General features: G+C 38.2%; 1 protein-coding gene across 1 annotated transcript in view; it reads right to left on the bottom strand.

Moving 5' to 3' along the window:
- The window catches only part of FAM184B (family with sequence similarity 184 member B), a gene marked incomplete at its 5' end in the record, with an annotated part of 44,435 nt that extends 35,500 nt beyond the window's left edge, over window positions 1-8,935 (bottom strand). The window contains one exon of the mRNA XM_080343429.1: window positions 8,801-8,935. Within this exon, the coding sequence (XP_080199555.1) occupies window positions 8,801-8,935 (135 nt within the window). The remainder of the gene's footprint in view (window positions 1-8,800) is intronic.
- Between the last annotated feature and the right edge of the window lie 7,080 nt (window positions 8,936-16,015).

The following is a 16,015-nucleotide window of genomic DNA, read 5'->3' as shown; positions in this document are numbered from 1 at the left end:
TTCTCATCCTAATAATATGCAGTTATTCTCAGAGAGAAGTCAGTTTTTAGAAGATGTCACAAATAGTCTCCAGAGCACAGTATAGCTATCCTACTGAATACATCCGTTAAAATTTTGAGAATTTTAAAATCAATATGAAGTGATAGTTGACTCTAGGAGTTGCTAAAGAACCTCACAAAAACAGTGGTAAAAAGACACAAAGTTCACTGTAGATAAATGTGATATAAAGTCCTTTAAAGGAGTAAATCTAAATTTTCTATACACACTGACAGAATCTGAAATTGCTAAGGAAATAAATCTTGGAGCTATAAAATACACAATGAAGACAGCAGTCAGCTAGATAACAGGACTTCTAAGCAACAAATGCAGAACAAATGAAAACACCTTTCTGTATCACAACCATAAGTCTATGATTCACCCACATGTCGGATATACCATGAAGTTATGGTTCCCCTCTGGCTCAAGCAGAGTCTAACTGAACTAAAAAAAAAGGTATACTAAAAAGCAATAAGAATAACCAATCATGATAAAAGCTTCCATGCAAGAAATAACACAATAAACTATGACTCTCCAACTCTGAAAGAGACGCAGGTAGGAAGATAATATGAGACAGCTTTGTTAGAGATTAAAATACTGGGATTTAGGTGTTCACTGATGTGCCATTTGTGTAAACTCCCATTAGAGTCCATCAACAGAGATCCACTCAGTAAAACTGACAGAGAACTGAAAGGATTCAGCTCACTGAGGTAGACACCAAGGTGCTGACTCACTTGCCTAATCTCAGAGTTCTGGTGTCATTTAAGATGCCATAGGCACCTAAAACATCCACACAGGAGTTGGTAAATATGCCACAGGTTTTGCAGGATAAACTGTGCTTTTCCAGAACTAGGCAGATGATGCTCAAATCTCAAATGACATTAGTTTTAGACAGTCCATGAAACTGAGTTCAATTCCTAATGGCTGGTCCACTAGATTACTCTCTAGGATCTACATTGGCAGTTTGGACACACAGTACCCATGAAGAACACGAAGTATCCTAATCCCAAACTGAACCTCATCCATGCAATCCCTACAGTCAAAAGTATAATGGAGAAGGTAAATACCAAATGATCACTCACTGCTTTTTTTAATATATGAACCAAAAAATAGCTAGGAGGTGGCTGGTTAAAATAAACAGAAAACAGTATATCACGTTATAGTCAATTAGTACAGACGTTCTGTCATATGAGTCTGCAACGCTAAAAGGTCACATGGATACAATAAGTGATTGGAGAAATTTACAGATGAAAAATCCAGTCAGGCTATTAAGCACTAAGATAACTTGGCAGCCTCTTGAAAAGTTGCACAAATCACTGGAGGCAGGGAGAATACACAAGTGCACCAGAGGCATGCCAGATTCCTGTAACATTCTGAGCACCATCAGAGACAAGCTATTGCCTCAGATGGACCTCAGCATACAGGGTTTTTTAAAATATATTTTTCTTTCAGTTTCTGTCCTCCCTTTCAAATTACTATCACAGCAGCCAGAATCAGCGCATTATTATGTAGTTAAAGGATGACATAATAACACACATCATAAGACTACACTATTACTCATGTAATTTTTTTCCCCAAACACTCATAACAGTAAAATGGAGCTAGACTGAATACAGCCACTACTCACATGCCCATTTCAGGAAGACATTCTTATTAAGCATATGCTGGACACTCCCAAGATTGCAATTAGCTACCATTTATTGGGTAGCTACCCAATTTAGCTACCATTTATTACCAGAAATAGTAACAACAGCCCGGGACATTTAAATTGGTCTGAATAAACAGAGCAGGTCCCTAGGCAACCTGATCTAGTTGAAGACATCCCTGCTCATTGCATGGCAGTTGGACTAAATGATCTTTAAAGGCCCCTTCCAACACAAACCAGTCTATGATAAAAGCCTAGTCCAAATATAAATGCTTATGTTAATTTTAAATTATGCTTTAATTTTTAAGCATTAAAATTTAAATCTTAAAACCCCAGAAGTCTCAAACAGCATCATGTTTATCTTGTGAACAATGACTGCACTGGGTGACCAAGAGACACTTGTTGCTACTTTGACTTGACTACACTGCCTGGCCAGACTCTGATTGTGTTCACCCACCTGGGTGCACAAGCAGGCAGGGAGCTGTGCTGCTCAATACACATTCCTCATCCCAAAAATCAGGGGACAGGGGCTGTACAGTGCATTGCCAAGAGGAGACTGGCAATGCACTGCATTTGCATGCTAAGGTATACCAGCATCTTAGTGAAAACATTTAAACATTGTAAAAACATTTTAAAGTACCAGCTATAGTTCTAACAGCCCTGTTATCAAATTCTAGTAGTTCTCTCCTAAATGAAAAAAGCAAAATATTCAACTGTAATCCAATATTTACATCTAAAGGCAGCTCTTATGTAATCCTCTAAATGTCAGTGCATACTCACAGTCAAATGCTGTAGCTTCCAAAGGCAATTAAAACAGAAGACTTCTCTGGTACTAACCTGTTTTTAGGTTAAAACTATGTTTAAGTGCCTAAAAGCCAAGTTACACAAAGTTCTGAATGACAACTACATTAAAAAGGTACAATCTTACTTCAGATGATTTTCACTGAGGTCATTAACTTTAAAGAAAAAAGAAAACAGTCAGTTTGCAGTTTCTTTAAGAAATAAAGGTAGTGAGTGCATCCTCAGTAATAGGGGTTATATGTGTCCTGTTGCCTCTAAGCCCTTTGGAAGACAAGTGAATATACATTAAGTAAAATGACAAGTCTTGAACCAGCACAGTCAAGCCTGAGCTACTGTGCCCCACTGGGAGGCAGGATAAATTAACTCAGTCTAGGTACCAGACCAACTACATTCACATCCTGATGGCTTTAATCACAAGCAAGGACAATTCACATGCTTATCTGTTCCCACTGAAGGCATGGGTTAAGAGATCTTCAACACCACAGAGACAGTCTGGTTGTGTATAGGTATGAAAAACAAATTGTTACAGTGAGACAGCTATTGTGTTTAAGATCTGACTGCGGAGATAGCAATAGAGGTAGTTCTGCCTCAGTGTAACAGCTGTTTTCATAAAAAATTAACACTCTTTTACCCAATCAAGACATCACCTCAGGGGAAAAAATATTTCATACACCATACACAATGCTGAAGTGCTCAAAAGCCTAAATACACAGTTTTTGAACATTTAAGTGAGAATATCTTAAGCTGAATTGGCATAAACTTCTAACTTGGGCATAATTTTCTCAATTGCAAAATACTGGCATCTACATACTGGTTAAAGAAAATGTTAGGAGAGAGGCACAGTTATAATGTCATTGAAAAGAGTACTTTTACACATTATCCAGGAAGAAAAGATAGAACATGAAAAAACTATAACCCTGCAATTTTCTTTTGTGCAATTAATGGATCACTAATTTTTTTATGACATATTGCCTATAATGCACATATTAATAAAATGCATTTGGTATATAAACATTAACTGGGGTTCCTTGAAGAAGTGACTTGAATTTTCCATTATAAAGTACCTTTGAGTTATTGGTTACTAAGGCTGTCAGATTTTCTGCAAGCTTAGTATGGTCAGTGACAAAATTGTACGGTAAGAACGTATTTCCAATATATAGATGTCATTCTTATACCTTGAATTAATTTAAATGACAATTTTTTAGCCATCCAATAATAAGCTTCTGGGTTCCTTCCTAATAGAAATAGTGGCTTTAATACTGCTTTTGACTAGTTGATCAACACAATTATATGACACTGCACATGTTCTGTAAGGAAAACGTAGTGAGGACAAATTAAGAAATCTTAGTCTGCATATTTTTGTCAGCTGGTAGGCAAAAACAATGCTAGCTTTGAAATCCTGATAGAAAATTGTACATAAAAAACAATGAAAACAAATACATCATCAAGTTAAGTACATGGGAATACTGATAGCTGACTTTGTTAGTCTTGTTAGTACATAATTTAAGCAGCTTTCTAAAAAGATTCTCTTTGCCTACATGGAATCCAGATTTTATATTCCCTGCCCAAAGGAAAAATATTGTTGCTCCAAAAGCATGATACTAGTTTTTATGCTGTTCCATTTTGCTTCATTTCTGTAGAATACTGAATACCTCTCTAGAGAGCTGAGATCAAAAAGCCTCAAGCACACAGGAAACCTCTGGTAGCATAACAACTAACTGCACATCAGCTCAGCCACTGCTGTAAGCACTGGTTACAGAGTACTGTTAAGACATGACAGTAAGTAAGGTCAGTAAACTTAGCTTAAACTATGTGAAAAAGGCAACATATTTCAACTAGAAACATGAGTAGACAACAGGAGTTCTCTGTTACAGCTGCTCAGCTGACAGGTGCTTCCAGAGTAAGGCATTAAAATTTGATGAAATCTTGTTCCTAAACATATCAGCCATTTTTAAAATGGCAAATAAAACAGGAAAGGTTAAACCATCTAATATATGGCCATGTTACAAAACACCGGAGTGTTATAAACAGTCAATGCCCTCACACAGGTACCAGACCACTTGCTAATTCTTCTGTAAATTTCCACCCACAGAGTGAAGCTTATAGAAATAAATATGAGACTGTATCTCATACACTTCTGTGCAAAAGTCAGACATCCTTCTTTAAATAACTAACACAAGTGGGGAGTGTTTATATGGTTGATTTTCCACTGAAGCTTATTAACTAATGTTCATCTTTTCCACACTGCTAACTGAACTGAGGGGCAATAAACCTCCTGGTGACTGGTAGTGAAAAGCAACCAGAGTCTGTAACATTTTCAGCTGCTCCACATAGTTTCATTAAGAAACATCTGCCTATGCTGCTGCTTCTAGAAGAAGAACACATCCGCTCACCTTTCACAGTTCTTTCCCCTGAAGGAAAAAAGAGGTTCTTAATTTTGTCTTACCAACAATTAACTTTTCCCTGCATCAACACTCACTTCCTCTGTTAAGAGACATAGTATCCAACATACATACACACACAAAATTTTCATCAAGCTGGTTTTTTTTTTGACAAACAATCTACCTGTCCAGAAATAGTGCAATTTAAAATGTGCTTTTTAAAACAAGGCTCCCAGACTCCCAATATAGTCAGATGAACTCCTAGGGAAAATGAGTTTGAGGGTATCTATCTCCTCTCTTTAAAAACATTCCTATGTTGGTATCCAGGAACGTCTCTATGAAGGAAACATAACCATTTTGTGGCTTAAGTAGCTCTCTGATCACCAGTTAATGTCACCATCTTAGTTATTCAAATTAAGCTTAGTTCCAGAACTGCAGCCCAGAACAGCAGGTTTGGTTTGAGGCCCACTGGCAGAGGTTTGAAAAGTAGCCTGAATAACATGGGTATCTGCAGTGTATCTATTTCTTGCCAGCCCTGCCTAAGCTGTGTTTGCAATGAAAGCTGATCCATTCTTCTCAGCACTCCAAGAGTTCATTTGCATTTCTCATCCTATGTCAACTAAAAACAGCTGTCCTGAGAATCCATAAGCACCAAAAATCCTGTAACAACCAACTGATGTTAGAAATCTGTAGCTTGAGGCAGCAGGGAACCCAAAGTGTCATATAAAAGTCAGCATGCATTTTAAACTCCATGTTATTGCTAAACATATCAGAAATACAAATAACTGACAAGCACAAAAGAGTATGCCAAGGGTCCAATGTCTGCTGGAGAAGTCTAAACTTAATTACTGGTACAAAGTCACGCATTTTGTTACAATTGTAAGAATGCACTAATTTCAAGTCTCTATTAATTTGAATGCACTAGTGTTGTAGAAAGGTGCCTACCAACTAGATGTGTATACATGTATATGTGATTTGTATATGTGAATGACAACTACAGATGGTCATTCCCATTTGCAAACAGAATGTTTCTGTTTTGATTTCTCAAAGTCCATAAATCAAAGCATAGCTCATCTGGAAATAGCTGCGATGTTATCTGATTTTAAGGTCAAAATTCAGAAGACCTAGACAGCTCTTATCTATATACACTAATTTTACCAGAGCTTTTAAATATTGGTTTATACTTTCCAATATATCCTTTTTTAATATATATATATATATATTTTTTTTTAAATATGGTTGTCCCACATATTCCTCTAGTACTGTGAGGTGTGTCTTTAAAAGAAAAACTGTACAAATAATAATAAAACCTGCCATGTTCATTAGTGTACCTCAAATGTGGGCAGACAGATGTCTAGTGGTAGACAAGGATCTGTGGCCACTTCTGCCTTGAAATGCAAACGCCACCTTAGTTTTGTGGAAAGAGAAGGGACAGAGCAGAACAGGTAGCCTGACTGAGTTTGAAATATGCTAATTGTAGAAAGGTGCCTACCTTTGCTCACTGTGATAGCTCAATGTGGAGAAACATTGAATGTTCTACATGTCAGCAGTGGAAAAGGTCAATCTGTGTGAGAAGGACCAGGCATCTAAAAATGCTGATAAACGGGCTACAAAAAGCAAGTAGCTTGCTGCCCAAAGCAAACAAAATGTTTCTAAAGGTTTGTATTTTTGCCGCTACAGGCAAAAAGGTGCAGAACAGAAAAATGCAGGACTGAAAGTTTGAAAACTTACTATATTGTACCTCTCCAAAAGCAGGAATACCATGGCAGTAGAATGGGAGCAGCTTTCAGGACATCTATGTCCTGTTCACCCCTGGAGATTCCCTGTACCAACCCATGCCTTACAATGTAATCAGCATGCCATGCAACAATGGAAATTTCACCGCCTCACCCAGTCTGGCTCTCCTCTTGGTGCCTTGGCACTTGCCTCCTTTGCCTTTGAGAGTAGGAGGAGGCCACTACTGACTATGTAACAAAGGAACAAGATGCAGGGCAACATCTGTATCCTACATGTAATTTAAACATTTTGCAGTGGTTTCTCCTGGCACAATGCAGAGTCGCTGAGAAATTAGATATTATCTTCCCAGCAATAAAAATCTAACATCACTAAAGTGCAATTGTGTTAATAACAGACAGCAGTATTGCACACTAGGTTAGAATTGGGAAGAGTAAGCACTACAGGCAATTTAAAGTTAGGAGGGATTTAATTATAATTATTCCAACTGTAATACAGTCAAGAAAGCAGTGATTTCAAAGGGAGCTCTTAAAGTTCTTGGACCAAAAATGATTATAACAAATTTTACATATAGACATTTTTCAGCTAATCTGGTGTCAGATTTTGCTTCTCAGATGTTTGCCATTTGTACAGTATTAGTCTACCCAGCATTTAGAAGGGAAAGTGTATCGTTAAAATTCCACTTCTACCATGAGTTTTCTCTAGTACAGTGCTATTGCAGAAAAACTGAGTTCTTAAAGGCCATATTCTAAAACAGAACTTTTGTTACTGTGAAGCGTAAGGTGTCAATTAATAGAGACCTAGCTATTGTTTTTCTGTCAGAAAAGGCAATCTGTGAATTTGTTTTGAGTGTTACTTATGGACAAATTTTATTTAGTGTGCAATATTGGTCAAAAATAGCAGAAAACAAGAGAACAACTTGGGACATCTTAATCTAATCTACAGTCATCTTTCAAGTACCTTTCATTGTGGTTGAGGAATCAGGAATGTTATCAATCAACAGACTGCTTCTCTTTACGAATTTTTAGACTTCATTGCTCACACATGTGTTCAAAATAATAATTTTTTTAAAAAGGCATTTATTTGGATAGTTTTCTTTCAAATACTACAGAATGAAAATAGACCTTGAAGAGTAATGTGCATTCATAGGCAAAATGATCAGATTGTGTACAAAATACTATTTTACATACAATCAGCGCACTGGTAAAGTAAGTATTGGTATAGTATAATAAGTGTAATATAGCAAGTGTATGTGCAAATATAGGTAGCACTTGTGTATGTATTCGTACACATGATACACATTATCACATACAGTAATAATTAGCTAAGAATAATGGCACTGCAACTAGTAAGCCATTCTAACTTGAAAATCTTAATGATTTCCTATTGTTTGACTTGTAGTTTTAGTCCATGTTTTTTCATTGCTAAAATGTCTTTACCAAATGCAGTGAGGTTACAGAACATGTAAAAGCTGGATTAGTAAACATGGGTAGGAAGCAGCATTTTTCTCAGAAAGGTGCAGCATAAAAATAGCTTAAAAGATAACTGCTACCTCCTATAGATTTTCTCTTACCATAGTGTGGAAAATGTTCCAAATATTTAGTGGTATAGCTCCTTATTGACTAAAAGTTTTACTACAATATACTACATAATTTAGTCCTGCCTCTTTTCCAACTCCTGTCTTTCACGAAGGTCATTTAAAGTATTTCTACTTAAGCACAACGGGAACAATTAAGTACAAGACAAGTAAGATTGTACTTTAGTACCACAACTACGCTGCAGCTTTGCAACAATATTACTCGAGAACCTATCAAAACGCAAATGAATTAACGCCTTAGTAATTTAGGAAAAAAACAAAAAGGCGGATACCGTCAATCCCTCCGAGCAGCGCACAGTCAAATCCTGTGTCTTCGCAGAGCTTGAGCTCTTCTCGCTATTGTTACACGCTAATTAGAGCGGTTAAGTGCGAGATGTCGATCGTCCGCCACAAAGGCAACCCTGTAAGGTTGGTCTGTAGCACCCGCGGGGGAACTGTTTGAAAGGAAGTTTGTGCACATCGATGCAACCGCCTTTTAAGAGCAGGACAGTTTTCCCTTCTCTCCTCTCAGACAGGGGCTATCAAAGGAATCAGGTCCCAGCCAGGCCCCCGTCCCCGGCCAGGGCAGGCTCACCTCCCTGGGAAGGCTGCAACAGTGAGACTTACCTTAGTGAGCTGGGCAATCTTCTTGCACATTTTCATGTGCATTTCCTGATTGCATTCCTCTGCCGAGCTGCTGCGAGCGGCTCCAGATCCATTGCAAGTCCCGGGCTGATGATTCTTGTTTATGCTAGAGGCCATTAGGCTTGAAATATTTTAATCACGTCTGCCTGTGTTTACTCCGGGTAGTGCGATCCTTTCCGGGCTGCCGGCGCCCCTGGCGCGCTGCACCCTCCCAGACCTCCACAGTGCTGGGGGAACTTCAGCCCCAAACAGGGCAAGCTCCGGTCGTCACTGCTCTCCGTTCTGTGCAGATGGCCCAGTCCTTCAGCAGAACACCCAGGCGAAGAGGCAGAGAACAGCATGTGCAAACATCCTGACGGGGATTTTTTTCCCTCCCCGTCTCTTCAAATGGTTGAGCTTCCGCCAGACGATGCCAGCAGCTGGATGCTACAAATTTCCCACAGGAGATGCTGAGCCAGCCGTACAGGCAATAGCACAGACGTTGCCGGGCATCTGTTATAGAGATCGCCTGCACATTAAATGTTACCTTCTTGAGGCTGCCAAAGGATTGCAGAGGTCACGAGAGAGGACGACGTTGGCACCTTTCACTAGCTCTATTATCTTGGCAATCCTCTCTAAGTACAGATGGACCAATAAAGTGATGGAGAAAACCTGGGTTTTTTTTGTTTTTTGTTTTTTTTCTGAAAGCAGAATGGAGCAGTTCTTCCAGCAAAGAGGCACACTTGAGCACAGCTGAGCCCGGAAGTGGTGTCAGGGATCTAGCCCTTCTGCCTTAGTCAAAGAGACGGGTCAGTTCCCCTCAGTTACACCAAAGGCATTGGCAAGGTGCCAGAAGAAAACTGACAATATTACTGGGCTTTTTTTTCTTCATCTGTAAGCCATTCCCTCTTTTCAAAGAGACCAGGCTTCTACATGTAAAAATAAATGAAAGGACAGAAAGGGTAGAAAAAAAAAAGGCATAGAAAAGACAAGCTATTAAGATAATGGAATTTTAAAAGAAGAATGGTTCAGTAAAGTGTTAATGTAAGATGAAAAAGGTTAGTGGACATGTTTAAACAAGTCTAGAAGAAAGGGGAAGGAGGAGAAGGCAAAGTAGGGTGAAGTCAGAGAGGTGGAGAAGAGGAAGAGAGAGAAAGAACAAGTGAGAGAAGCTGAAAGCTGCTTAACACCCCTTTGATGTGCAGCTGTAGCCAGTATAAGAAACCCTATGGAGCAGACCGAGGACACATCTCAGCTCATATTCTCTTACAGCCAGCCAGGGTCGACATGAGGCTACTTCTTCCCCCTGCCCTGTGCAGGTAAGACAGCTTTTCTATCTCACCTCCTCGCAGTCTTTCCATCCTTCTTGGGCAAGAAGCTTCCACTTCACTAGTGGTGGGTTTGAAAAAGTGCTTCCTCAAGATTATCAGAATTGGGAAGAAGGATTATCTGGTGTCAGCTAAGATCAGAGCAAAAGGAAAAAAAGGAAAATCTTCAGCAAAGAAGGGAGATACTCGGTGAGGGCAAAAAAAAAAGATAAAGCACTGTTAAGAATAAACATTCCAATTAAAAAAAAAAAAAAAAAAAAAAGATCAGGGCAGAATGCCTGCAGGCAGTCGGTAGAAGGAAGAGTGAGAAGATGTAAGAAGAGAAGACCTTGGGCCAAAGAAATCAAACCCTTTAATTGCTTGGAGAAAAGAAGGGACTCTAAGTCTCTGAAGGCAGAAAGAATCTTCACTCCAGAAGTGAGTGGAAATGAAGACTGACTGAGAAACAGCATAGAAGGGAAAGGCCAGGAAGGAAAATGAAGATGGTCACAGTTGCTGGGAGATGCTAAGCAGGGAAAAGAAGTTTAGCCCAGAGAGAACATTTATAAGAAGATATAAGAAACAGAGCCTTGTACCCAGGAAGGACTAAGTATAGTTTCTTCATTCACTGATATTAATGTCCAAGATGCTCTGCCTGTGACTGAAACTTTTTCTATGACCAGAACATAAGCATATGTCACTACCAATTTTCTGGTACCTCATAAGACATATGCTCACACTTAACTCAGTCAATATGGTTATAATATCTTCTCTACATGCTCATCCATTTAAGAAAAAAAGTGTAGGAACTTAATTAAATGTAAAATTTTGCTAAAATTGAGAAGCTTTTTATAACAATCCAGAGAACACAAAGGGCTAGAACAATTTCCTAGCACCTTGTTTCCTCAGAAAAACAATAAAACTGAGTGAAAACAAAGCAAATTAAGAAAATGCGAAAGGTTTTAAAAGTACTTACAATAAGTTACCTATATTATTACCTATATTATCGCTCTATTACACATATAGTAACATTCATGTTGTTTCTACCAAACAGCGGAGGACACACTGGACCTGAAGGCATGGCTGGAGAGGGACTTGTCACACTTACATAGGCACAGACAGAGCAGAGGAGCATAGATCTTCAGGTACACTGGGAAATGAATAAACCACTGAGATGTTTTCAAGCAGGCTGTTCATGTATTTTAGGGGATCAGAGGGGAAAAAACTTGATGCTTTGCTACAAGATGATGTTTTAGCAGAACATAATTTGTTGCTGGTAAATTATTCTGAGTCCAGATGAGTCAATACTTCAAACATCAGAAAAGCTTCAGTCAGACTGCAAGCACCAGAAAATGCAACCACAGAAGACAAATTCATAGGTGACTCAAGTTCATTAGTTCCACTACTCAAAAAACCCACTTGATTTCAATAACAGAATTTCAGCAGATAATGGCAGAGCTTTTCAATGAGTATTTGACCTATTTTTTTCTTCTAATTGATCTGGTGGCCACCTATAGATAAGAGGACAAAGCAAAGATGTCACAAAGCATAATTTGAGCGTGTAGTAAACAAACATGGGTTTTGTGAGAACCACATGGAACCTTCTGATAAGCTCTGACTTGGAATCAAATACTTTCTTAATTTAGAGACATGTGGGAGGAATAAAAATATTACTTTCCCCCTTTTATAATGTTTTCACAATACCTTTCTCCCTGTCAAACAGAAAAGAAACTACTTGGAACAAAATCTGCACGCAAAGTAACTTTTGAGTTCTTATCCTTTTTTGATGGTACCAAAGCAATTTGCCGTTTCTTGGTGAACATAAAAACGCTTTGTTCTGTCACATGTTTAGTTCATATCAGTGACTCAGATGTCAGAAACATTCTGTGATAGCTAATCAGTCAATGCCAGTACATCTTTAAAAGAGCCTTTAAGTCAACATAATCAGGACTGGCAAATGGAAAAAGGTGCAATTCTGGATACAATTACAAAATCCTTGACACCAAGCAAATTAGCCTTAAATGGCTAAAATAAATTTCAGGTAGGCTTTCATAATACATATATAAAATTCTTATATAACCTGCATGGTTTAAACATCAGTATAATCTAAGTAGGGTGTGACCATATGGATCAAACTCATCCAGTTTATCTCACTATCTCAGCTGAAACCCAAGTCCATCAATCCAGCATTTTTTATACTTACACATAAATATCTTTGGGTGGTGAGGCACTGAAAGTTGTGGATACTCCATCCCTGGAAGTGTTGAAGGCCAGGCTGGGTGGGGCTTTGAGCAACCTGGTCTAGTGGAAGGTGCCACTGCCCAAGGCAGAGGGGTTGGTGCTAGACGGTCTTTAAGGTCCCTTCTGACCCAAACCATTCTATGATACACAAGATAAGGCTAGCTACTACTAAAAGATCCACATACCTCAGATTCCAAGACATAAAGAAGATATTTCTGTTGCATATCTTTACTCCATAAGTTTGCTCCTTTTTAAAACATATTACAAGCAGCTTTCCCAAAACAACTAATACAGAGCCAAATGCATTGATTGTTTGTCTGAATACCAGTACTACTGAAGTAAGTGGGATTTTTTTTTAATACATGAGGACAAAGTTAAACCAATCCCTCAGATTACACTCTACTGCTGTTTTGCAGTCCAATAAAATTTGCATTTGAAAATTGTAGAACAATACAATTAGTCATTAACTGTCACATTATGTTTCAAATTAAAAGCCGTATTAATAAAACGGATTTAGAACTTCTCAAGTTAGTGTCTCAGCAAGGGCAGATTAATCTTTGTGGAGTCTCCTTCTTTGGAGACATTCAAAATCCGTCTGGACACATTCCTGTGCGATCTGCTCTGGTGAACCTGCTTTAGCAGGTGGGTTGGACTAGATGATCTCCAGAGGCCCCTTCCAACCCCAACCATTCTGTAATCTCTAAGTAAGATTCTAATTTAATTCATAAATGACAATGCTCATTGTTGATCTCCATTTAAATTCACTTTGGTCCCAGAGTAGCTTTTTGACCTCAGAATACAAAATTCAGGGACTATTTTTTTCCCTTCTTACAGGAAAAAAAAAGGAAAGCAGGATAAAATCTAGTCTGAAGACTTAGAAAAGCAGCTGTCCTGCTCACCTGGTTCACTATCCTACTTTCAATAAAGCTTGTTTTGAGATTGGATACAAGAATAAGAAGTGGTTCTGCTACAGTTACATCTTGGGTGGCCCGATTATGGATTAAATATTACTGTGCTTAAACTTTTAATCTGGAAGCTGGAACCGACCAGATGCGTCAGTTAAAAAAGCTCTGGAACACCTACTAAATAGGACAGCAACAACTTTCAGGGTTTTTAACCTGTTTTTTACCCCACGACCTACATCTAAAATTACCACAAAGTAACTAGCATGCATCAAATTTGGCTTACCCTGTGGCACTGTGTATTTGCTCACACACCATAACTGACAAAGAGAAAGGATGTAGAACAGTGGGTCAGAAGTAGGAAGAGACAACTATAATCAGAGGAGGTCACTATTTCCAAGGACAAGTTAAAAAATCTTGGCATTTTAGAGCATGCTTCCTTGTGGAGCCTGGAGAGCTTCTGAGCTTCATCAGTCCTTTCCTTTTTTCGTAGAACTGTGAAACCTACTGGCCAAAACATCTAAATCTGTGCTGCTGGAGGGGTCCTTGCCCTCCCAGTCAGTTGTTGTATTCATTTCTCAGGAAGCGGCTGCCCCTTACTGAGCCCCGAGAGTTAGCTCAGAAAAGGACAGAAGGCCCAGGGCTGAGCCAAAATGCGGTTCCTAGGCCCATGGCCAAGGGGTGCAGCTGGAGGCACCAGGCGAGGCTGCTCGGGTGCCATTAAGGCTTATTAATGCAGTGAAGGTGCTGCAACATAACCTGTGAAAACACGGACAACAAACACCTCTATCAGTTAAACAAAGTATCTGGTATCACAGGGTGACTGTGATATTTGATGTGGAGCTAAGTCTAAATGGCCACATTTGTGATCCTACTTCAGCATGTTATAGATCTTCATATGAAATATCAACTGGGAATCTGGACTTTTGTGGCATATTTACTCTGAAAGCCAGTATGTTGAACTTCAATTTGTCATAACAGAAGCCTGACTTCTATTTCTACGTAGAAATACAAAGCCTAGCAGAAATATTTATTGCAGACTGGGAGAAATAGCTCTTATATCCTGGTTGAAACCCATCATAAGGGACTGCAAGTTGACAAGGGAAAATCCTCATCCATAGGTCTGAGATGCAGGTGGGCACAAATGAGCTTCTAAACATATATGTATCAAAAATACTTCAGTTTGCATCATTAGTTTCACTTAAAAGTCCTGGGTTTTTAAAGCCAGAAGACTCACAAAGTTTTACCTGCTCTTCTGTTACAGTTTCCATCCTCTTCCCCACATCCTCTTCTCTTCCTGTTTCCATAGTCTTCTTTTCCTATAGGCAAAAAAGCTAGATTAATTTTTCAGTAAAAATACCTTAAATAGAAAGATGGTTACTCATTTTATTTCCCTAGAAAATATAAATTTCCATAAAACCCCAACTCATCGAGTGTTTTTGTAGAGTCACTATTTCTCCAACATAAAAACTTTTAGGAAAAAGTTAATATGTATTATTCTGTGTTGCTCTTATATTTGTGCATATAGAATTCATTTCCTGCTCTCTAGGAGCAGAAGAGGATTAGGCCAGATCCAGATGTTAAAAAGTTAATACAAAATACAAATGACTCGCCTTTAAAAAGCTGGTATCTGTTTTAAACATACACAAATATATGGTAATACTATATGTCAGGAAAAAAACCCTCTCTGCCACATGTATAGATGTTTTAAAAATGTATTTTTATTTTAAAATAGTATTTAAATAAATATTAATTTAATAAAAATATTATATTAATACAGCATTATTAATTTGATTTTTTTAAATCTATAAAATACATTTTTTTTTCCTGCTACCACCCTCAGTTCTGCACACACAGCTCTTATACCCTGTAATCCTTGACACAACTGTGAAGAGAAAAATAATTTCATTATTTTGTCGATAAAAATCTTCTACTTGAAGAATTAACACTGGGAAGATTCAGATCTGGAATAAGACTGACCCCTAGTGCTTATCTTTTTTAATTGTTAGTTGTTTTTTTTTTCTTAGCCAAAAATGAATCTTCTTCAGTATGGGTTCTGACTAGCTGACCTATCACTTGATGGTATGTCATCTGTTCTTATTAGATAACTATCATCACTTCAGGTAATTGGTCACTTTTTTTAAAAAAAAGCCCAAAGACACATAGATGTCAAATACCTAAAGTTCCTGGTGTCCACAGTTAACTGCTTCTGTTCACATTTTCTGGAATTAATATATGCTGATGCAGCTAATCATCCCTTGCCCTGCTTCTCACTGAATATCAGTCCCTGCTTTACAGTACGTTCTGTAGTTTGTAACATATCTCTGGAGTTTGAGCTTAGTTATCTTACTGTTTTTTTATGAGATACAGAATTTATTTCTATTCACAAGTTAAAGGATTTCTGGGAAAACATACTTGAAAAATTGGGGAAATTCCACCTGTAAAGAACACAAATACTTTTTCCAACAAGTCAGTTATCCATACTGACTTGCATCTTTTCAACTGCCTTTATACCCAATACAAAATAGTAGGATATTTCAGTAAGAAACACACAGTCTGCAAGGTGGATTCAGCTGAGGTAGTTCATCCAGGGAACTGAGTAACCAGTTACTTAACAAACTACCTACTTAATCCCCTTTGTTACCTAAATCTTTAAAACAAGCGAAACTATATTGCTGTAGATTCAGTAACTGAGCAGCTTGTCTCACTAGATGCCATTCTCCTAAGGGCTTTTATTATTTCCAGACGGAGGCCGAGCTTTCTTGTTT

The sequence above is a fragment of the Nesoenas mayeri genome, assembly GCF_963082525.1.
Source record: "Nesoenas mayeri genome assembly, chromosome: 4".
NCBI classification, from domain to species: domain Eukaryota; kingdom Metazoa; phylum Chordata; class Aves; order Columbiformes; family Columbidae; genus Nesoenas; species Nesoenas mayeri.
This window is presented reverse-complemented; position numbering and strand designations above follow the sequence as displayed.